This window comes from Geotrypetes seraphini, chromosome 11 (assembly GCF_902459505.1).
Source record: "Geotrypetes seraphini chromosome 11, aGeoSer1.1, whole genome shotgun sequence".
NCBI classification, from domain to species: domain Eukaryota; kingdom Metazoa; phylum Chordata; class Amphibia; order Gymnophiona; family Dermophiidae; genus Geotrypetes; species Geotrypetes seraphini.
Window position 1 is genome coordinate 48138866 of NC_047094.1, and position 22402 is coordinate 48161267.

The 22402-nt window shown below is 44.2% G+C and overlaps 1 protein-coding gene across 2 annotated transcripts in view; it reads left to right on the forward strand.

Moving 5' to 3' along the window:
• LOC117345442 (cytoplasmic phosphatidylinositol transfer protein 1-like) overlaps positions 1–22402 on the forward strand; it is a 207958-nt gene that overhangs the window by 26035 nt on the left and 159521 nt on the right. For both annotated transcript variants that reach the window (XM_033914066.1, XM_033914064.1), the window contains exon 2: positions 516–700. Coding sequence is in view for 1 of the 2 variants with exons in the window: in XM_033914064.1 (XP_033769955.1) it covers positions 653–700 (48 nt within the window). In the remaining variant the exon portion in view is untranslated. The remainder of the gene's footprint in view (positions 1–515; positions 701–22402) is intronic.

Sequence of the window (22402 nt, forward strand, 5' to 3'; positions counted from 1 at the left end):
AAACTGGAGAGATGATCCAAACTACTAGTATTTGAAGTAGTTGACATCATCAGTAACAATAGTCAACGATTCTACTGAAAAAGTAATTGCCTTATTGCAGCAGTATAATTCAAGTCTAACAAAGAATAAGGAGCAGAAGCAGCGCCCCTCACCATATTGCTCAGCACAAAAAAACCTATACAACTTGCTCCTAAGCCATACTAATGAATCCTGACTGCAGGACTACTGTTCAGCATTCACACAAAACATAAATTTTGTATTTACTGTGGAATAATGATATTAGTTACCAGTCAGCCTCCAGCAGGAGTCTTTCTCCTTACCCACCTTTCATTTTGAGGATTTTTCAACATTTCCCCAGTAAGTAACTAATTAAAATCTTAGCCAGGCCATGTTGTAAGGATGGACTTTCAATTATTTGGGGTGCTTAATATTGGTTGCTCGAATTGAGAGGTTCAGCTGTCTGTGTTGGCTCATGTCATTGAATTCTGAACCCTTTTCTTTTTCTCACTGTGCAGGATGAAGGTGCCCTACCTGAGAGACAGTTCAGTACATATCTGCATGGTTCTCATTCGTCTTGCAAGCTGACCTGGTGTCACCATTGCCCAGTAACCAGCCTCTCAGATTATCAGACGTTTTCCCCTGTCCATTTGCCATGTTAGTGAAAGAGTATCGGATTTGCATGCCACTCACCATAGAGGAGGTAAGTTTAAGCAATCCAATTTGGGGAAGAGAAATGCAGCAATGTTTCTAAAACTAGAAAGCCCTGAGTGGCAGAGAAACCATTTTGTCTAAAGTAAAAAAAACATCTGAAGAGAACAATTATTGTTTTGTATAGAAAATCTAAGCCTATGCATGGAAATTCAGAAAGGGAACATGTTCTTATAAGAAATCACGAGGTTGATGTTTAGTTAAGAAGAAAATGAATATACAGTAAAATCTTGGTTTGCAAGCATAATTCATTCCGGAAGCATGCTCGTAATCCAAAGCACTCATATAGCAAAGCGAAATTCCCCATAGGAAATAATGGAAACTCAGACGACTCATTCCACAACCCAAAAATTTTAATACAAAATACTGTATGCCGTGAGCACTTGAGCTATGGGTAAATTGGGTGTGACACTTGTAAGATATACGTATGTCATGTGTGCTTGAACTGTGAGTAGATTGGGCGTGACACTTTTTAAAATTATATTCAGCATAAGATGTGCTTGCTTCAACTGTGGGTTCTGGTGACATGATGCGCGATATGTGCTCTTACTACAAGACAGCACTCGTTTATCGAGTTAAAATTTAATAAAATGTTTTGCTCGTCTGGCAAAACACTCACAAATCACGTTACTCGCTAGCCAAGGTTTGACTATTTAAATGGGTGCCAAAGAACAAGCTCTTGTATGTGTTTCCCCCATGACCCAGGATACTCTCCTCGTAGCTCCAGATTGACTATTCAGGATGTGGTATACAAACTCTTTCTTAGCTGCTCCTGAATGGCTTGCAGCTCTGCATCTAATTTTTCTAATTGTTTCTGGCACTCCTGCCCAGCGGCATTCTTGGTAGCAAGCTGAACCTGGGTCTCCTCCAACTTCTGGGACTACACATCATTCTCTTTTCTTAGCTGAGTGCACTTTTGCTTGGTTCTCCCAGTCATCTTTGCCCCCTCCTCTTCCTGGAGATACATCCTTTATAACTTCCTTTTGTGCTTGCCATTCAGCTCTTCCAGCTCCCTTGCTTCTGCTTTCATTGCCTCACAGTCCTGTACTGCTTCATTTAGCTGCTCCTGCAGTCTGGTATACTGCTAGCCTGATACTATAGCTGCCAACTCCTGCTGCAGCTGCTCCACTTTGGCATTTGCAGCCTCTGCTTTGGCCTGATAGTCATCCCTCTGGACTGTTATGAGGCAGACTTGTTCCTTTAACTTTGGGGACAGTACCTCATTCCTTGCTCTGAGGTTGTCAACTTCCTCATTCAGTTCCTTCATTATTTTGTTCTTAGATACTTCCATCTCAATCAACTGAGTCTAAACGGCTTTGTTGGCTTCTCAAGCCTCTTCCATACTTTCCTTGTGCCTAAACAACTGGTCCTGGACTTCCACCAGTTGCCTCTGGAGGTTTTTCTTTTCCTCCCTTAATTTAGCTACATATTTAACAGCAAATAGCTGGTCTTCAGGACTTCAACAGTTCCTGTTCCTACAGCAGTTTCTTTTCTCTGCCCAACTCAGGTAGCTATTCCCAGCTGAATTCAGTGATGTAATAAGGCAGCTCTCGCTCTCTCACTGCTACAATGCACAGATAGGCTGCTGGTTTAGCAGGTGCCAACAGTAGCTTAATTAAGCCTGTCAGCATACTGGAGCGGTATACACACAAGTTCTATTCAGGAAAAGAAAACAATAAGAAATCAAATGCCTGATTTTCTGGTTCTAAATACCTGTTATAAATTTCCTCACTAAACTTCAGCTGGAGCTTGTCTCCTTAGGCTGTTCCATTAAAAAAGAGAAAACTTTCTGTATTGAGGTCCCCAGCCTCTACAGACCCCTAGCCAGCTTCATTAAAGTAGAAGCTAAAAACTAGGCAGAAACACCATATGTGAGAGACTAGCCTGGTTTGGCAGGCTAGCAGGGCTTGCTAGGAGTAATTAGCACATAAAAAAACCTTTCACAGACACAAAAACACTTTGCTTTATTGTTTGCTTCACACCAATAAAAGAATATACCTGTGGCTTACCTCAGCCAGCTACTACAGGCTTCAGTTCCCAAGGCCTGCCTCCACCTATCTCTAGAGAAAACTGGAGAGTTCCTTTTTCTCCCTCGGGGACCTCTCTAGAATGAACCCAGCCTGGGGCAGAAGTATCTCTCTCTCTCTGTCTGGGTCCCACCCCGGTGACTCAGCAATTGTTCCACATCCTCTGAGGTAACTCAACTCTAAGTTGCTGAGCCCAGTGCATCCTGGGATCTGTAGTATTTTCTTTCTGATTAGCACCCCCTGTTACCCAGAGATATAATATTCGCATGGGTGAGGAAAAATCCCTTAATCTGCCACACTGGTGTAAATCCTGATGCTTAAATGGGCAGATTCCGGTTATTCTGTGAGTTACAATCAGATACACAAGTTAATTCCCTACCCAAGTATGCTTACAATTTAAGTTGTATCTGAGGCAGTGGAGGGTGAAGAGACCTATCAAAAATCACAAGGGTTATTGGCTGGATTTAAATCTTGGTTCCTGGTTCTCAGCTAGCTGCACTAACCTTGAGGCTATGCCAATATTTCTCTTGCTCCCTGACTGGGCTATAGATGCTTTAGAGTTGATCATTTCACAGTGGTGACATCTAATGGCCATATTAGGGGCCCATTATTGCAGTGTTTAGCTTAAAGTAAGCAGGATGGGTTATAAACAGGAGAAGATACATAGATAGCTGTGATTAAAGGCTTATGGTGTCAGATGTCAGAGCTGATTCCAACAGAGTTATAAACTGCCAGGCATTTCTGGAATTTTCCTTACCTGACCCACTGCTGAGGACTCGTAAGGTTGATGGCAGACCTGTTCCTGGCCTGAAACTCCAGACTAGAGAGCTGCATGGGGACGACGGGGATCCCACAGGTTCCCCCTTCAGGTCGCGGGGATCCCGTGGGGATGCCCTTAGGGTCGCAGGGATCCTGTGGGGACGCCTCCGAGGGTCGCGGGGTTCCTGCGGGGCTGGATGTACTCAGCCGAGAGGCTCGTCTTCTCCCTACCTGCCCTGCCGCAGCACACAACCGAACGGAAGTCTTCCCGATGTCAGCGCTGACGTCGGAGGGACGGCTTAAGCAAAGCCCTCTCTCCCTCCAACGTCAGCGCTGACATCGGGAAGACTTCTGCTTGGCTATGTGCTGCGGCAGGGCAGGTAGGGAAAAGGCAGTGGCGTACCAAGGGGGGGCAGGGAGGGTGGTCCGCCCCGGGTGCAGCACAGCCGGCCAGGTCCCCTTACCTTTGTGGCGCTTCCCCAGACCGACCGACAACAGGTCCGGTCTGACAAATCTCCCTGCCCTGTAGCCGCGAATCTAAATTACTTTCTTACAGCAGCTTCAATACTCCAGCTGCAGTAAGAAGATAATTTAGATTCGCGGCTACAGGGCAGGGAGGTTTGTCGGACCGGGCCTGTTCTGTTGTCAGTCGGGCGGGGAAGTGCCACAAAGGTAAGGGGCAGGGAGGGAGAAAGGGAGGAAAGGTGGAGTGGAGAGGAAAAGACGCTTAAGGTAAAACTGAGGGGGGAGAAGGACACTGAAAGGACATAGGGAAGACCGGGGGGGGGGGGGTGAAGGACGCTGAAAGGACATGGGGAAGAAGGGGGGAGAAGGACGCTGAAAGGACATGGGGAAGACGGGGGGGGGGGAGAAGGACGCTAAAAGGACATGGAGAAGACAGGGGGGGAGAAGGACGCTGAAAGCACATGGGGAAGACAAAGAGGTGGAGAAGGACGCTGAAAGGACATGGGCAAGACGGGGGGAGAAGGACGCTGAAAGGACATGGAGAAGGACACTGAAAGCACATGGTGAAGACAGAGGGGGGTTAAGGACGCTGACAGGACATGGGGAAGATGGTGGGGGAAGGACGCTGAAAGGAAATGGGGAACAGAGAGAATAGGGAGAAGACGCTGGCAGGGAAGAAGACAGAGATGCCAGACTATGGGGGGAGCGGAGGAAAGAAGATGGGTGCCAGACCAATTTAGAAGGGGGGAGAAAGGGAGAAGCACAGTAACAGAGCAAATGGAAGACACAGAGTGAAGAGAGACAGTGGATGGAAGGAATTGAATGAGAACATGAGGAAAGCAGAAACCAGGCAACAAAGGTAGGAAAAAAAAAATCTATTTTTTTTTTTGCTTTAGGATAAAGTGGTATATTAGTTGTGTTGATAAAAATTTATAAACATTAGAGGCTCTGGTAGAAACCTGTTTACAAAGTATGTATTCTTCCCAATTAATATTTCCAAATTAATAAAGTCTTTTTGCTTATTTGTAAATGGGTTTCTACCAGAGTTTTTAATTCAGTAGCATAATTAAATGAAATAACTATTTCTGTAGTTTATAGGGATGGGTGGGGACGGAGGGGATTCCTCGTGGGGACGGGTGGGACTTTGGCACGGACGGGTGGGATTTCTGTCCCCGCGCAACTCTCTACTCCAGACAGTATGTCGTATTAGAAAAAACAACTCTCTCCACTGAAACAAAATATGGGCACCATGCTGCCCATATTTTTTGACTCTTTGAAGGGGGTTGCTGTTTGAATGTCACCATTTTGTAATGTCAGTTTTGACATTTTGATTGAATAGTAGTACCACATGCTATTCTATTCTTGTTCTATTAGCACTCTTGTCAGTTCTGTGCTACTGTTTCTATTTTATTTTATGTTGTAATGCATATCTGAATACCTTTTTCCATGACCTGCAGAAGTGTTTGGAAGCATATGGCCATGCTGCTGGGACTAGTTAGCCCTGACTAGTGACGAGTTGTGCTGTTGGCCATTACAGTATTGGTTTCTCATAAGTTTACATGTCAACCAGTGCAGAGTCCCCTTGGTGATCAGCTCTTTAAGTCAGAGTCCTTGAAAGTGGCGTAGTGTGGTCTGAGTTCCTAAGAGAACTTTGACCAGAGCTTCCTTCAGAGGATTTTCCTGAACAAAAGGTGAGTAGTATAAGTATAGAATCATTTTTCTGGAGACACAGGCTCCATCTGTGACCTTCATGGCCTACTGCCTATTCTCCAGCACACACACTCAAAGCCACTTGCAGTAGTAATCAACTTTGTATGTTAGTACAAAGTGTCACTTCACACTCTTGGCTAGTTCCTATTTCTTTCTTGAAATAGTAGAGCCAGGCTAACTCTACATGACCATATGGAATCTCCCCCAGACTGTAGCTTATCTGATTCACAATACTAATTAAAGCTGTGGTGATCTCTATCACTGTCTGGCTAAACTAACTCTCTCTCTCTTCCCTCCTGTGCCTGCTATAAAGAAGAACTCCCTGTCCTTAAGAGGCATGTCACTTGTCATAGTGGCTCTTCAGTTATTACTATCATGCTGCCTCCCTTCTATTTGACTGGCCCTCACCGATTTCCTATTTTTCTGACCCCTAGCCAAATTCGGTTCACATTTCCTTTCCCATTTAAGGTAGTGTTTCTCTAGAGCGCCCTCTGTATTTCTGACAATCTAATTGTACTTTTTACCCAGACTGCTTCAGCATGAATGAAACACTTTTGTTCATCACACTTAGTCTGGTCAGTTTTTAGAAGATCCATCTCTCAGCTGTTTGCATTCCCTCTGATCCATCTCCCTCAGCTCTTGGAAATTAGACCAAAACTTAGTTCACCTGATCGCTTCTTTGTCCCTCCCCCTAACTGATATGTACCTGAACAGTAGTTTATATACAATGTTGGCTCAGCTGCAGTGAGAATGTACTCACAATCCCTAGGGTAGTCCTGCCTCCCTCTTCCCATTACAGGCTTGAAGCTCAACTTTTTCTTATCTAGAAAGCCTTGTGGTAACTGCAAGTCTTTTTTTCTCCCAAGAGACATTTCCTGGGGCCTTATGATTCCACACTACAGAGCAGTAATTCTAACAAATGGAGTCGGAAAGGCTTGAATCACTTGCTTCCAATCTAGACAAAGCAGGGGGTTTATTTTTGAGTGGTGAAACTAAGCAGCTATGATGTGAATGGCAGAGTAGACGCCCCCAGGCAACCTGATGAAGGAATATCTGTGGCGACTTTCCTCCCTAGAGGAATGCTCTGAAACTTTAGAAGCTCCTTCCTAATTACCTTTAAGCACTTGGGAACCTGCCTGCCAAGTCGTTAATAAGCCTCTGTTCTGGAGAACAGTCTTTGCTAATTATAACGCCATTCATTTCTATTTGTCAGGATTCCTGCTGTGTTTTCTTTCACTGTTTCAGCACAGTGCAGCTGAATTTATTAATGAATGGGCTCTATGTGAGCGATGTCTCTGGAGTTTGCTCCGTGATACAGCAGAACCTGCAGGATATGTACTGCTTCCTGAAGCCAGACCAATCTTTGAATGTAATGCATTTCTCAACCCTTCGCTGCTGTTCCTGAAGGGCTATGTTTGAAGAACTGGAAATAGAAACATTGAAATAGACGGCAGATAAGGGCCACGGTCCATCTAGTCTGCCCACCTCAATGACCCTCCCCTACCTTTCTCTGTGAATAGATCCCACGTGTCTATCCCATTTGGCCTTAAAATCAGGCACGCTGCTGGCCTCAGTAACCTGAAGTGGAAGACGTCTAGAGAAAAAGCATTGTAGGTTTTATTCATATGTGGAGCAGATATTAAAGCTACAGCCTTAGCACCCATTCTGCTCTTTGTGACCCTGGGCAAGTCAAAATCTTCCCATTTCCCCAAGTACAGTAGATAGATTGTGAACCCACTGGGACAGACAGGAAAAAATGCTTGAGTACCTGAATAAATTCAGGTACTCAAGTGACTTCAGGTGACAATTATGTAACCTGTTCTGAGTAGATTCAGGTGACAATTATGTAACCTGTTCTGAACTCCCCTAGGAGAACGGTATAGAAAATTTTAATAAATAAATATGCTTTGGTACAAAAAGAGATTTACTAGCGTTGGAGGTTAAGCAGATTCTTTAAATATAGAGCATAAGTTAGAGAGAGGGTTGGGGATCAGAGCATAAGTAAAGCATCGGTATGTCTTATTCATCAATTGTGGCCCCTGTTTCTTATTCTCTGTTATAAGCAACAGCACTTAGTAAATGTAATCTGCATTTGTATTACTGTTATTGATCTCCTTTTTCAGGAGTTGAATGGTCTTATGGACCCCTTAGTTGCAAAGATGTCAGGAGTAGCCATTTATCAGTAGTTTTTGACCCCACCTCCTAATCCAAATCAGGCCCCACCCCATTCTGCCTTTGCCCCACCCCTTCTCACCCCCTCTGTAACACTTCTCTGTCAGCACCATGATTGAGTGTGGCTGACATTTCCTGTCAATCTTGCAACAGGAAATGGTAGTGGTGAGATGTCACAAGCAGGCAGAGAAAAAACTGAGGGGTAGATGCCTCTTAAACCCTAATTAGCAGATTGGGAGGAAATATTCAGTGGCACTTAACCAGGTAGTGTTGTTGAATATCTCCTTTGGCCGCTGTAGCACTATCCAGCTAGTGCTTTTTCTGAAGTCCTATCTATGCCTGTGGTTTGGTATATGAGCTAGTACCCTTGTTAACTTCTGGGTCCATGGATATTCAGTGCTGTGCCTGGACAAGACCCAGCATTGCAGGAGACTCCAGCTCAATGCGGAAGACTTGGCAGATTTGTAGATGTCATTGTCAGGAACATTTTTGTGTCCTTTGTTCCAGTTTGCTCAGGGATCTTTTATCTCCTTCAAGAGTGGTTGCCTTAGTATATGTGATGCTTTCCATAGTATTGTGTTACCTTTTATTTGTACCCCACCTTATCATTCCTAAAGGATTGCATAAAGCAGCTTACAGTATAAGTAGCAGATAGTTATTACCTTAACTGTAGCAAACATAGTATGAAAACTTTTGCAGGCCTCTTATTTGAATGTAATAGAAGGCAGTGTCTGGGCAGACTCGGGGCTAGATATAGCAGGCACTGAAAGTGAAAGACTATGGCATACACAATATTTAGCTGTGACTACCTTAGACTGATAGTTCAATAAACTGCAGTTAAGCAGGCAGAATATTCTCATATGTGGGTGATGTCATTCATGGAGCCCAGTATGGATAATGCAAAAATGCACTGTCACTTAAAAAATCTCAAGACTGCCTATAGCGCACATGTGCGAGTGCCTTCCTGTCTGACGCTGGCTTGCAGAACCTTCAGTTCTTAGTTTTCCATGGAGTAAAGAAGATGTTCTTAGAGTTTCTCTAAGTATGCATATTTTCTGCATGTATGCTGTGCATATATTTTGTGCCTTCCTGTCATTTTTCAGGGGGGGGTTGGGGGGTTTGGGGTTCTCATTTTGACTACTTTTTTGTTTTCGGCCTGCAGACACTTTTCAGCCTGTTGTCAGGCTGGAAGCGTTGACTCGTTTTTGGTTTACTACTTACTCGACCTACCTGGACCATTGAATCCTTTTATTTCACGTTGGCAGTTTTTTCTTCTAGTGCCTAGTGAGTTCAAGCAGTACCATAGGACCACTTCAAGCAAAGATCCACATAACTGGTATATCCAGTGTCTATGTCCTCAACATTGGGATACTTCTTGCACGCTGTTTTCTAAGTTGCAGACGAGATCGCTTAAGGCCAGGAAATTACAGTTTGAAAAGTTTTTTTGGGTCAGCTTCAACTGCATCAACTATGACTGGAGACTCCAATGCTGAACATCAACATCGATCAACTCCAGCACCGGTACTGATGACTTGCACTGGGGGAACTTCGGAAAAAGGCTAAAATGTATAAATATACAAGGGCTGTTCAAAAAGTATCAGACCTTAATTTTTCTTGCATAAACAAATAAAGCTAGGGAGGCATGGTTTAGTGCATGTATGTAGGTGACCCTAATGCGCATGCTTGAATTTTTTCCTATCTACAGAAGCTGTCAATCACCGGCAGATTGCCGATGATTGAGGAAGTGTAAGTGAGCGCCGTCCGATTTTCGTTTTTGGAAACGATCTGCAAGATTCATTTGGCCTTAGGGGATGAATCAATGGGCACCAACAGATAAAGGAGTGGTACAACTGTTTCAGAGATGGCCGCACATCAGTGGAGAATAAAGCATATTCTGGTAGACCCTCAACATCCAGAAATGAGATCATTATTGACTTAAGTGAGGACCCTGGTGATGCAGGATCGTCGAATCACGATCAGAGAACTTGCAGACAAGGCGAGCTTCAGCGTTGGATCTGTTCAATCCATTTTGACTGAGGATTTGGGCTTCAGGAGAATTTCAGCAAAGTTCGTGCCAAAGCTGCTAACGAACGAGCAGAAGAAATTCCGTTTGGAGATTGCACAGTACATGCTGGAGACTGTGAACAGTGATCTCAACTTCCTCAGCACAGTGATCACTGGTGATGAGTCCTGGGTTTATGGGTACGACCCAGAAACCAAGTTGATGTCATGACAATGGAAGCATTCAACATCCCCGAGGCCAAAAAACACAAGGCAGGTCCACAGCAATGTCAGTCATGCTGACTGTCTTCTTTGACTCCAGTGGCTTGGATCATCACGAGTATGCATCACACAGCACAACCATCACCAAAGAGTACTACCAAGAGGTTCTGCGTCGCTTTCGTAATGCTGTGAGATGCAAATGGTCGGACCTGTGGGCAGCGGGCAATTGGCAGCTCCATCATGCCCATTCTTCACATTTGATATGGAGTTTCCTGGCCAAACACAACACACCTGTGATTCCTCAGGCTCCTTACTCTCCTGACATGGCTCCGTGTGACTTTTGGCTTTTCCCCAAGCTGAAAATGCCCCTGAAAGGGACCAGATTTCAGTCAAGAGAAGATATCAAGTAGAATGTGATGGACCAGTTGCAAGCAATCTCAAAAGAGGCGTTCCAGCATTGCTTTTGACGGTGGCAGAACCGTTGGAAGAAGTGTGTGGCAGCCCAAGGAGATTAGTATAAGATTGTTGTATCTGAATACGAATATTTTTAATGAATAAAGGCCTGATATTTTTTGAACGGCTCTTGTATCCCCCCCTCTGAACAGGCATCAGCATCCTCCCAGGCGTCATCACTATTGATGCAATCTAAATGTTAACGCATCTAAGCAAGATCAACATCTTTACAATCGGTGGCTTTGAAGCTTGCCTCGACATTGAGATCCCGAACAGTTTGACTTCACCTACTGTACCTTTGCCATCTCTGCAGGATCAGCTCAGAGAGCTTTTGAAGAAGGAGCTAACTGGGTTGCTGCAATTGCACTCAATGCAAAAATTTGCTTCATGCACTTAGCCCAGTTCAAGCTCCACCCTCAAACTTCATCGGGCCATCAGTCTCAGACACCATGACATCAAGTGGCTAAATCGGGGAGATGTTCATTTTCTTCTAGGGAGCACAGCCCATCATTTCAAATATCTTCTTGACGCTCTCCTTTAAGTTCTCTTCAACACTCGCCTTGACGTTCTACATCTACTAGGGCTGACATTGAGGAGTATGACTCGGATCTGTCACCACAATCTTCTAGCTACTACCCTGATGTGTCTGCTGATGAGTCCTATGGGATTCCATTCGATCCATTTCTTTCACCTCTTTGATGGTCACCTCCAGAAAGTGTCTTTTACAAAGTTTATCAGCCAAATAGAACAGGCACTTCCAATTAATATGGAATCTATATCGGAGCCTTGAGCAAAGCTCATGGATGCTCTTGACTACAAAGAGTGGCCTAAGGACAGTATAAAGGTTTCTCTACTCAATCTTATAAAAGATGCTTTATTGAAAAACAGAAGCTCCATGAAAATTGAATACTTCCTACAGAATCCAATCATGCTCAGGCAGTTGCAAAATCAATGCTTGGTTATGGAATTTGCCTTAAAGCAAGCTAATAGTTCCAGAACTTATGCAAGTACTCCACCAGGCAGCGAAGGCAGAACACTGGATACGTTTGAATGCAACATGCTGGCTAATAGAATATTAAACTACAACTTCTACATGACATTTTATATGAAATCAATCATCCAAAAAAGTCATCGTTTGATTAATATATACCATCAGAATATCTCAATGATTACCAACATCTGATCAATGATCTCCTAGAGCAGGGGTGCCCACACTTTTTGGGCTTGCGAGCTACTTTTAAAATGACCAAGTCAAAATGATCTACCAACAATAAAATTAAAAAAAAAAACACAACGCACACTGTACGCATACAATTGTTAATTATCATTCCTATTCTGGGGTTTTTTCAAAGAGGTCAAAGGAGATGACTCTATGCACTGTCACCTCAGTAACAACCATACAAAAATAGACAAATACCCACCCCCTCCCTTTTTACTAAACCACGATAGCAGTTTTTAGCGCAGGGAGCTGCGCTGAATGCCCAGCGCTGCTCTCGACGCTCATAGGCTCCCTGCGCTAAAAACCTCTATTGCGGTTTAGTAAAAGGGGACCATATTGTAAAATATAGAGAGCAGATATAAATTCAGACACATTTTGATCACTAAATTTAAAATAAAATCATTTTTTCTACCTTGTCTGGTGATTTCATGAGTCTCTGGTTGCACTTTCTTCTTCTGACTGTGCATCCAATCTTTCTTCCCTTCTTTTAGCCTGTATGCTTCCTCTCTTCCTGACCTCATTCCCCCCCCCCCCAATGTTTTCTTCTTCTCTCCTTGCCCTCTCTTTCTTTCTCTCTTCATGCCCCCATTCTTTTTTTCTGTTTCTCTTCTTTCCTTCTATCTCCCTGCCTGCCCTCTTTCTCCCTCCCTGCCCACCCACAAGCCACTGCTTCTGCCGCTGCCATCGGATAACAGGCCCCCAAAGCCGCCCGCCGCCGGCCAAGCTCTCCTTGCTTCGGGCCCACCAGCATTCCTCTCCCCGACGTCAATTTTGCCGTCGGAGAGGAAGTTCCGCTGGCCAGAACTTCCTCTCCGACGGCACAATTGAGGTCGGGAAGAGGAAGGCTGATCGGCCCAAGATCGACATTTTGGGAAAAATGCTGCCGGGTCTTGCCTTTGAGGAAACAGAAAGTAGGCAGGACTTGGCAGCAAGAAGAGCAAATCGCAAGCTTCACTGACCTGTCTCCCGCTTTAGCCCGCGAACAGGGCTCTAACATGTGCGTGCCGGCTTCCCTTCTTACCCCCTCCCCCTCCCCGGACATAACTTCCGGTTTCAGAGGGAAGCGAAGGGAAGCCGGTACAAGCACATGTTAGCCCCCGGAGCATAAGTTCTCCAAGCCTTTTTTTGTTTTTTTTTTTAAATGTTGAGCAGCGGAGGCAGCAGCAGAATTCAGGAGCGGGCCAGTCAGGAGGGGAAAAAAGAGAAGGGAAGAAGGGAACCCGTTCTGCGATCGACTGGGGTCGCCTGAGCGAGCGACCTGTCGATCGCGATCGACGCGTTGGGCACCCCTGTCCTAGAGACTTGAAAGTATACTTATGACAGTCTCTCGTACCTCAGCAGTCTTTTATTGACATGCATAGACAAGCTTGGCTGAGAATTTCAGACCTAGACATCAATGTACATACCCTGTATAGGGGACGATCTTTTTGGAGTCTACATAGAAAAGGCAACTCAAAAGATCAAAAGACATACTGATTGCACGACCACCTTGTTATCTTCTTGTCAACCCAGTCTCAAGCACCAAGGAAATATTCTGCTACTTCAAGACATTCCACTTATTATACCAAACGGAAGTATAGCTAGCCTTCCACATCCACTTGCTCTCCAAATCAGAAGCGACCCAGACAACAGAGGCAGCAGAAGACCCAGTCACTACCTCAACCCAATAAACAGTAGTCTTTTTGACTTCATACTAAATGCATTGAAAGAGTTAATTAGCCTTAACCTCACTGTCCCCACAGAAAGTTGACTCACCTACTATTCTCATCGGTGGACCCTGATAACATCAGATCAACGGGTCATACAAGTGGCATGTCAGGGCTATGTCCTTCGTTTCCAGAGAACATCTCCAAACCATCCTCCAAGAGAGTCCTCTTTCATCTCCCACAAAAAGAGCATCCTTCACCAGGAGCTCTCGGCACTCTTCCAGCTCAATGCCATAGAACAAGTACCTCATACTGAAAAAGACCAGAGGTCTCTGTCCTGTTCTGAACATCTGTGATCTCAAAAAAATATTTGGTGAAGGAGAAGTTTTTCATGGTCTTTCTGAACTAATTACCTAAGTTTTTTGCATGGTTTTTCAGGACTAATTATCTATCTCTCGTGTCTACGAGAAAGCACTAAATTACAAAGCCCAGGGAAACAAACTTTCGGCTTGCTTCTTGGTTTGTATATGACAAACCAAGTTATGCACAAAATGCTTTTATTCAGAAATCTAGCAAGTCATAAAAAAAATAGTCATGGCATCAAGGAAAAGATACATGCATAAATATGTATATAGCACTGCTAGGCAACACATACAAACACTTAGCAAAACTGTATCAGACATAGAATATGCATACAGAAACATAGATTACTTAGAGGCAGAAAGACGCACAACTAAGGTTTATAACTGCTAATTACCACATCCCATAAACCTTTCCTTTCAGACGAATGCTCTGTATTTCTATCTACCCGTGGAACCATAGAGGAATCCCTGTACTCACCATAAGGTTGTAGAGAGGGTGTCTCAATGGGGGTGTGAAGGATTCTCTCTCTCGCTCCGGTCAGTTAGCCAAGACGTACCCAAGGTCTTCTGGTCTTAGATGATAAACCAGATCTTGCAGGAGGATAAATGCTAGCACCAAAGCGGTCAGTCTTTCTTGTTTTCTTTCAAAGGAAAAGTTCACAGGTCTCTGAAAAACAGATAGTCTCATTACTCTCTTCCCAGCACAGCAAGGCACGAGGAGACAGTTCTCTGTAATCTTGTTTCAGGGACAGCACACAAAGTCCAAACTTTACTCCTCACTAATCCAGCTCTAAAACTTGTCTCTTCCAAACACTCCAAACCCTTCAGCACCTTTCTTTTTCTAACTCAAAATGTCTTCTTCCTCCTCTGCCGAGGGTCCAGCCTACGGACCAATTGTTGCCCATCTTGAAAGGGCATTTTTCGGTCACAAAGCAGAATCGTGAAGCCTGCGTGCCAATGTCAGAGGGACCCACAAATCATGCCATAAAGATAAGGGCAAAAAAGTCCTAGACTAAAATCTCTAGCCAAAAAAATAGAGGGACTGTGCTTGAGTGTGTTCCTCAAGCACAGCCCATCTATTTTTTGGATAAAGATAAGGGTACCAGGCATTAATTGTCCAAGTTCTGCAGATGTAGTTCCTCTCCTCCACACATTCCACTGGAAGCAAAGGGGCCCAGCTCTGATAAAGATGACCTTGTCAGAGCACACACACAGCTTGTAAAATTCCAAGATGCTGCAGGTGGGAAGAAAATGGATCTTGGCCTAAGTCAGGCCACAGCCTAAAATGGCAGTGTAAAAATAGCCCTACACATTCTCCAGTTGCTTGCGATCTTAATGTTATATTTTCCACTCTGATGAAGCTTCCATTTCAACCACTATCGACTTCATATCTCAAGCATCTCACTTGGAAAGTAGTCTTCCTCATATTTCTCACATTTGCATGCTGAGTCAGTGAACTTCAATGCTTGTGTCAAATCCACCTTATACAACATTCTACCACAATTGGATGGTTTTCAACACACATCCAAAATTACTTCTGAAAGTTGTCTCGGAATTTCATCTGAACCAGTCTATGGTTCTTCTTGTCTTCTTTCTAAGACCACATTCTCATCCTAGAGAAGTACGCCACACCTTGGACTGTAAACTGTTCTTGCTTATTACTTGGATCGTACCAAACCTCACAGAACTTCCACTTGGCTGTTCCTCTCATTTGATCCTAATAGACTTGGAGTTCCTGTCGCCAAGAGAACCATCTCCACATGGTTGGCAGACTTTAGTGCTCCCCCGGTCATTCGTGGTCCGCGATTCGCAGTCCCGGTCATTCGCGGTATTTTTCGACTGCGATTGACCAGGCAGGAGAGGGCAGCCGGAGAGGCAGGAGAAAGCAGTCGGGCCTCACCAATCAGGAGCTGCGTGTCAAAGCAGCTCCTGATTGGTGAGGCCCGACTTTAGTACAGGAAGAGGCGGTTGGAGCATACTGCGAATGATTTCCTTCACTTGCCGGTGGTCCGGCTGCTCTCTCCTGTCTCCCCTGCTAAAAACCATATTCACGGTTTTTCAACATTCGCGGGGATTCCTGGAACAGAACTCCCGTGAACAACGGGGGAGTACTGTATCTCCTTTTGCTACTCTCAGGCTGAGCTGATGCTTAAAGGCCATGCACATAGAGTTCAAGCAATGGCAACTTCAGTAGCTCATCTACATTCCACTCCCATTGAGGACATCTGTAAAGCAGCCACCTGGTCCTCAATTCATACATTCACATCCCACTATTATTTGGAGAATCATTCCAGATGGGATAGCTGGTTCAACCAATCAGTTCTACAAAATTTATTCTCCACTTAGATGCCAACTTCCCTCCAACCTTTGTAGTTTTGCCAAGCATATGGTAGTTGTCAATAACCCTCTTCTCAGAGGCATGATCCTGGCAACTAGGGAGTCCCACATGTGAGAATATGCTGCCTGCTTGTCCTTGGATAAAACAGTTACTCACCCTGTAGCAGGTGTTATGAGGATAGCAGGCAGATATTTTCACAACTTGCCCACCTCCCCTAGTTGGCATCTTAGCTTTTTTACTGAACTGATGGTCCAATGAGCTGGTGTCAGGCAGGAAAGCACTCGTACATGTGTGGTACAGGCATTGTCTGTACCAGGCTCCATGGATGACGTCACCCTTATGTGAGAATATCTGTCTAATCTCCTCAGATAACACCTGCTACAGGTGAGTAATTTCACTTTCTCTACCATGTACCATGTTTCCCCAAAAATGTGACACTGTAAGACACTGTCATATATTAATTTTGGGCCCTAAAAAGGCACTAGGTCTTATTTTCGGGGTAGGTCTTCTGTTTTTCATGTACTGTATAATGATCATCTCTCCCACCCCAATTCTTCCTAATTCCTTTCTCTCCCCCACATGTGCAGCATCTTTCTCCCCTCTCGCCCTTCCCCCTTGTGCAGTGTCTTTCTATCCCTCCCTCCCATCCCCCTGTGCAGCAGAACCCTTGCAGCTTGTATCCCTCCCATACCCCTGTGCAGCACAACCCTTGCAGCTTGTATCCCTCCCATACCCCTGTGCAGCACAACCCTTGCAGCTTGTATCCCTCCCATACCCCTGTGCAGCACAACACTTGTAGATTGTATCCTTCCCTCCCCTTGTGCAGCACAACCCTTGCAGCTTGTATCCTTCCCTCCCCTTGTGCAGCAGAACCCTTGCAGCTTGTATCCCTCCCACCCCCTGCTGTCGCGCACTCACCCGCCAACCCTTCCATCTCTCCTGCCGACTGTGAGACCGAAATACTGCACCTTGTATCAAATGGCAGCGTTGCAGCAATGTAGACAGGCTCCTTCACGGCCTTCTGCCCGGGTGTGTGGGCGCGTTGCTGATGACATCATCAGTGATGTGACAGAGGAATGCCCGGGCAGGAAAAGGCCTCGAAGCAGCCTGTCTACATAGTTGCGATGCTGCTGGGCAAATAATGGACATCACGACATCCTGTTTGAATAGGGACCTCATAATACATGGTTGATTCACATTATTATAACTGCCTCTGGCAGCACGGACAGCAGCCAGCCAGTAGCGTTAGCATGTAAGGCAAAGCACTGCTGGCTGGGAAGGTAGGAGTGTGGAAAGGAAGGTCACTGGGGAGGGAATGAAGAGAGGCCAACAGCTGGTGGAAGGAAGGTAGGAGAGAAAACACTGGACTGCAAGAGGCAGTGAGTGAGTTAGAAAGGAAGGATAGAGATACTTGGGGGGGGGGGAAACTCCACAAAGGAGGGAGAAAGAGACTCCACAAAGGAAGAGGAGCGAGAAGGAGGGAGAAACAAAGACCCATAGGGGGGAGAGATGGTAGATAGTGGGGAAAGAAACAGAAATGTTGGTTATGGCAGTGAAAGGGAAGGTACAGAGATAGATGGTGAGCACGGAGAAAGAAGAAAATGTCAAAAGGACAGGAGACCCTGCGAGTTAACAGAAGGCAAACAAAAACTAGAGCCTGGAACCAACATGATTTGAATAGTAAACTGACCAGACACAAAAGGTAGAAAAAAATAATTTTATTTTCTACTTGTTTTTTAGCCTGTTACATTAACGGGTGCTAGCAGCCCTTCTCCCTTACTTTTACCTCCCCCCCTGTCCAGCAGCACCCCTTCACTGCTCCCCCTGTCCAGCATCCGCTAGCCCGGGCAGCCTTGGGGCTTTTGCTAGGCTGGCCCACCTTGCATTATCGAAGTGGGCCAGCCTAGCAAATGGCCCATGGCTGCTTGATGAAACCACGGCTGCATGCGCTGCTGGTCTGGCCTCGGGCTGGGGAAACGCCTAATTGTGTGCCGTTCGTTGAGACGCAGGCTGGCTGGGGAGTGGGAGGGGGGAAGCCATTGGCGCATTTGCGCATGAGAACGGAGGCTGATAGAGAAACCACCGCAGAGTCCTACTGCGCATGCAGCGCCCGGAAGCACGGATCACGGAGCCAGGGATCACGGCTTTTGAAGTGTGCATGCGCGCTTAGGATTTTATTACGATAGATTTTATGATTACAATATCTCACATTTGAAATGTGTATCCTGCCAGAGCTGCTGTTAGACAGCGAGCGTGATGTGGGGTTGGAGAAGGCAAAAGAGGTTACAAAATAAACCTGCCAGGATGTTTGAAAAAAAACAAACAACAAAACAACCGATTGGGTGCGAAAAGCGAATTGAATCGAATCGAAAAATCAATTCAGTAGGCCAAATCGAATCAAATTTTTTTCTTGAATTGGGCAGCACTAGTCTCAAGTACTTGGCAGAGTCTCAAAAAATAGCAGGAGTCCATGCTACTTAACCTTAGGGATAAGCAGTGGCTTTTCCCATATCTAACTTAGTAACAGCTTATGGACTTTTCCTTCAGAAATATGTCCAAAACTTTTTTTTAACCCAGCTATATTAGTGGCTATTATCACTTGCTTTGGCAAAGAGTTCCAGAGCTTAACTATTCTCTGTGTACAAAACTATATTTTCTCCTGTTTGTTTTAATATGTCACTATGTAACTTCATGGAGTGTCCCCTAGTCTTTGAACCTTTTTGAAAGAGTAAACAATCGATTCATGGGCTGGGAGTCATAAATATCAGGTCTAAAGAAATCTTATGGGAGCATTAAGTTAGGCTGGATGGTAACCCTGACCTCTCTAAATAAATTCCTTTATAAATTTATCCCAAATCCAGAGCTGCCAAGTGATCTAGTTTCTAGTGGGAGACAAGATATGGTTACAAGTAACTCCTAAGCGTGTTCATAAGGTCAGCATTATGATGGAGAGCTGGACAACATTCAGGTTTCATTTTCTAAGTAAATGTGCTCATATCAGCATTTTATTACTCCAGGGCTTTCAGCCCAGTTATTTGGCTATACTCAGCCAATCAAGTTTTAGAGATTAGCATGTAGTGCCTTGATTTCATTTCATACACATACATAGTTATTATGGTTATCCCGAAAACCGGACAGGCTAGGTGTGTCCCAAAGACTGGGTGAGAAGAAGAATATACACACAGATGGCATTTTCAGATTCCCTGTGTTCTTTTCCAGTAAAAATCTAATTGGAGCAAAATAACCTAGTGCATCTTATACCCTGCAGTAAGTTTTAGTAAGCAGGTACAAACAGAATTTTACTTTATTTATTGGCACAGAACTCAAAGTTAAAATGTATATATGATTTTTTTTCTCAATGTGGATAGTTTGAAAATGTATTTAATTACCATATATACTCAAATATAAACAGATTTTTGGGCAAAAAAGAAAAGCCTCAAAAATGGGGGTCTTGTTTTAGATTCGAGCCTTAATCTTTCTTGCTTCCTTCCTCACTCTGAAGATTACATCCCCCCCCCTCGCCCTCACCCCTGTTAACCACTTCTGTTGCTGTCCCTTCCCAATTGGCACTTCAGGCCTACCACCTCCCTACCCACTAACCTGCACTTGTTTTCACCTCTGCCTGATGGCCACTTCAGTGCTATCACCTCCCCACCCAATGACCCACCCATCTATCCCTCCCCCCCGGCCGACTGTCACTGTTCTTTTCTGGTCTGAGCTGCTAGGGGGAAGATGCTGGTGGATGTGGGGTGGGGGAGAGAGGGAGGGTAGATGCTGGTAAATGTGGGATGGGGAGATAGATAGTTACTAGTAGAAATGGGGTGGGGCAGACGCTGGTTGAAGAGAGATGGAGAGAGAGAGAGGGGCAGAAGCTGTTGGGAATGGTTTGGGGGGGTGAGGAGGGAAAGAGAAAAGGGGAAGAAGCTGGTGGATGGGTTGGGTGGGAGAGAGGAGATCAAATACTGGTGGAAATAGTGTGTTGAGCTGGAGCGGGACTTTGTGATTAAGGCCTGCCAGTTCCCATCCTCTCCGAGAATCTCAGAAAGGAAAGGAGCCAGCAGAGGCTTTGAGCGTGCACAGATGCACAAGGCCCCGCTCTGGCTCAACACAGCATTGGTCTCAGTTTTAGACCAGAAAAAAACTGTGCCAGTAGGAACAGTGGCATTCGGCCGGGGGGAGGGAGAGATGTGCAGGTCATCGGGTGGGGGGGGGTGGTATCACTGAAGTGGCCTTCGGGCAGGGGTGAAAACAAGCCTATTGCTACAAATTTTCTTTAGCAAGTTGAAGGATTCATTTAAAGAAGAAAGGATTTGCTTAATCTGAACTGTTATTCTTAGCACATATTAAAACTTGGATATGCTCAAATTAAGCCTCAACATAGCTTGTAAACACTTTTTGTAAATAAGACACCTATTGGAGTTAACCAGCAACACAAATCATAACTTCCATAGAGGATTTGACAAGTTTTTCCTTTTCAGAATATAACCCTTGCTCCACTACAATATTGCTTGATGTGCATCGAAAGATGAACCCTATGGCTATTCAAAAGTTTAGGATATGATCTTCAGCAGTTAAACTTTTAGTTAACACAAAATGTTCTTTAGCAGGAAGAAGGGATATTGATAGTCTAGGAAAACATTTTTGTGCAAGTGCTTACATGTTATCTCTGCTGTCTACATAGTAATGGCATTGCTGAATTTTAAGCTATATTTAATTGCTTCAGCTTCATGTCTTTGATTTGTGAAGTAGCAAATGCATTTTTTTTTTTTTTTTTTTGGCTACTTCAGCTTGTCTTCAGTGTTCTTTGCTCACATGTTTAAAGACAATAGACTGTTTTCAGTCCAATTCTTTATATGTGAGGTTGCAAACCATTGGACCCTCATAACCATTCATAATCATATTAGCCAAACCGTTAAATCCTGCTTCTACAAACTCCGTCTAATACGATCTATTTCATCATTTCTAGAACCAAAATCTATCAACATACTTATCCATTCTATGATTATCTCAAAACTAGACTACTGCAACTCTCTGCTGTTCAATGTTTCGCAAAAAGAAAAGAAGAGACTTCAAATAATCCAAAACACTGCTATAAAACTCATTCACAAAGCAAAAAAATATTACCACGTAACACCACTCTTGATCAAATCCCATTGGCTGCCTATTAATCATCGAATTACTTTTAAAATAGCATTTTTAGTCTTCAAAGTACTGCTATTTAACGAACCACAGTTCATATCTAAAATGATTATTCCTTATCATTCTTCTCGAGCTCTCCGATCGTCATCCCAAGATCTATTATCAGTCCCGTCTTTAAAAATAGTGGGTACAAGGAGAAATGAAATGTTTTCTGTTTTAGCTCCTTAAACTTGGAACGCTCTGCCTCTCTTTATTAGAAAAGAAAAAGATCTTATCACTTTTAAAAAACTTTTAAAAACATTTCTATATAATGATGCCGTTTTCTAACTAATCTTCCAAGGCTATGATCATTTTTTCAAACCAATTTTTATTTTTATTTTTTATTTTCCCCCCCCCCCCTTTTTGTGTTTTTACCCCTTTTATGTTTTTTACTAGACTAAGATAATTGTAACTTTTTCCCCTTCCCCATTGTGTATCCTGTTTGTCTCTAAATTATATTTATGAAGAAACCTTATTTGTTTTGATTTCGTTTGTCTTTTAAACTAATGTTTTTAAACTTTGTTAAAACTGTTTTAAGATTGTTTTGAGATTGTTTGTTCCCCCATAAGTTGTTTTAAACTGTGCATCGCTTAGAATATTTTTTATATAGGCGATTTATCAAATAAACTTGAACTTGAACTTGACCCCTGAGGAAGGCGTGTTCACCGAAACATAGACCGTGTAGGATCCGGTTGGATTTTTATCACAGTATTTTTTATCATTGTACTTTTTAAATTGAATTTTCATGGTTTTATATGTCAGTGTTTAATAAATTATCTCCAGAACATCTGTATTCACAGTTTTTGTTTTTGTTTCTATACAGAATCGGGCCTACACGCGTCCAAAATAAACCCGATTCAGTAACCGACATCCATGTTACAGATGCCGGTTACAGAACCGAGTTACTGTAGACGCAGCTGCTACACTTTTCACGGCAAGGGATCTCCCTGCTGTGATAATTATAGCGGCTGCCAGGCCTCTTCCCCCCCCCCCCCGAACAATCGTGGCAGGAGGGAGCCCAATCCCTCCTGCCGGTAGGCCTCCCACTTCTCTGATGATCACGGGCAGGAGGAGTGGGGGAGCCTACCGGCATGAGGGTTTGGGCATCCTGCCGGCGATCGTCGGGGGGGGGGTGGCTACCG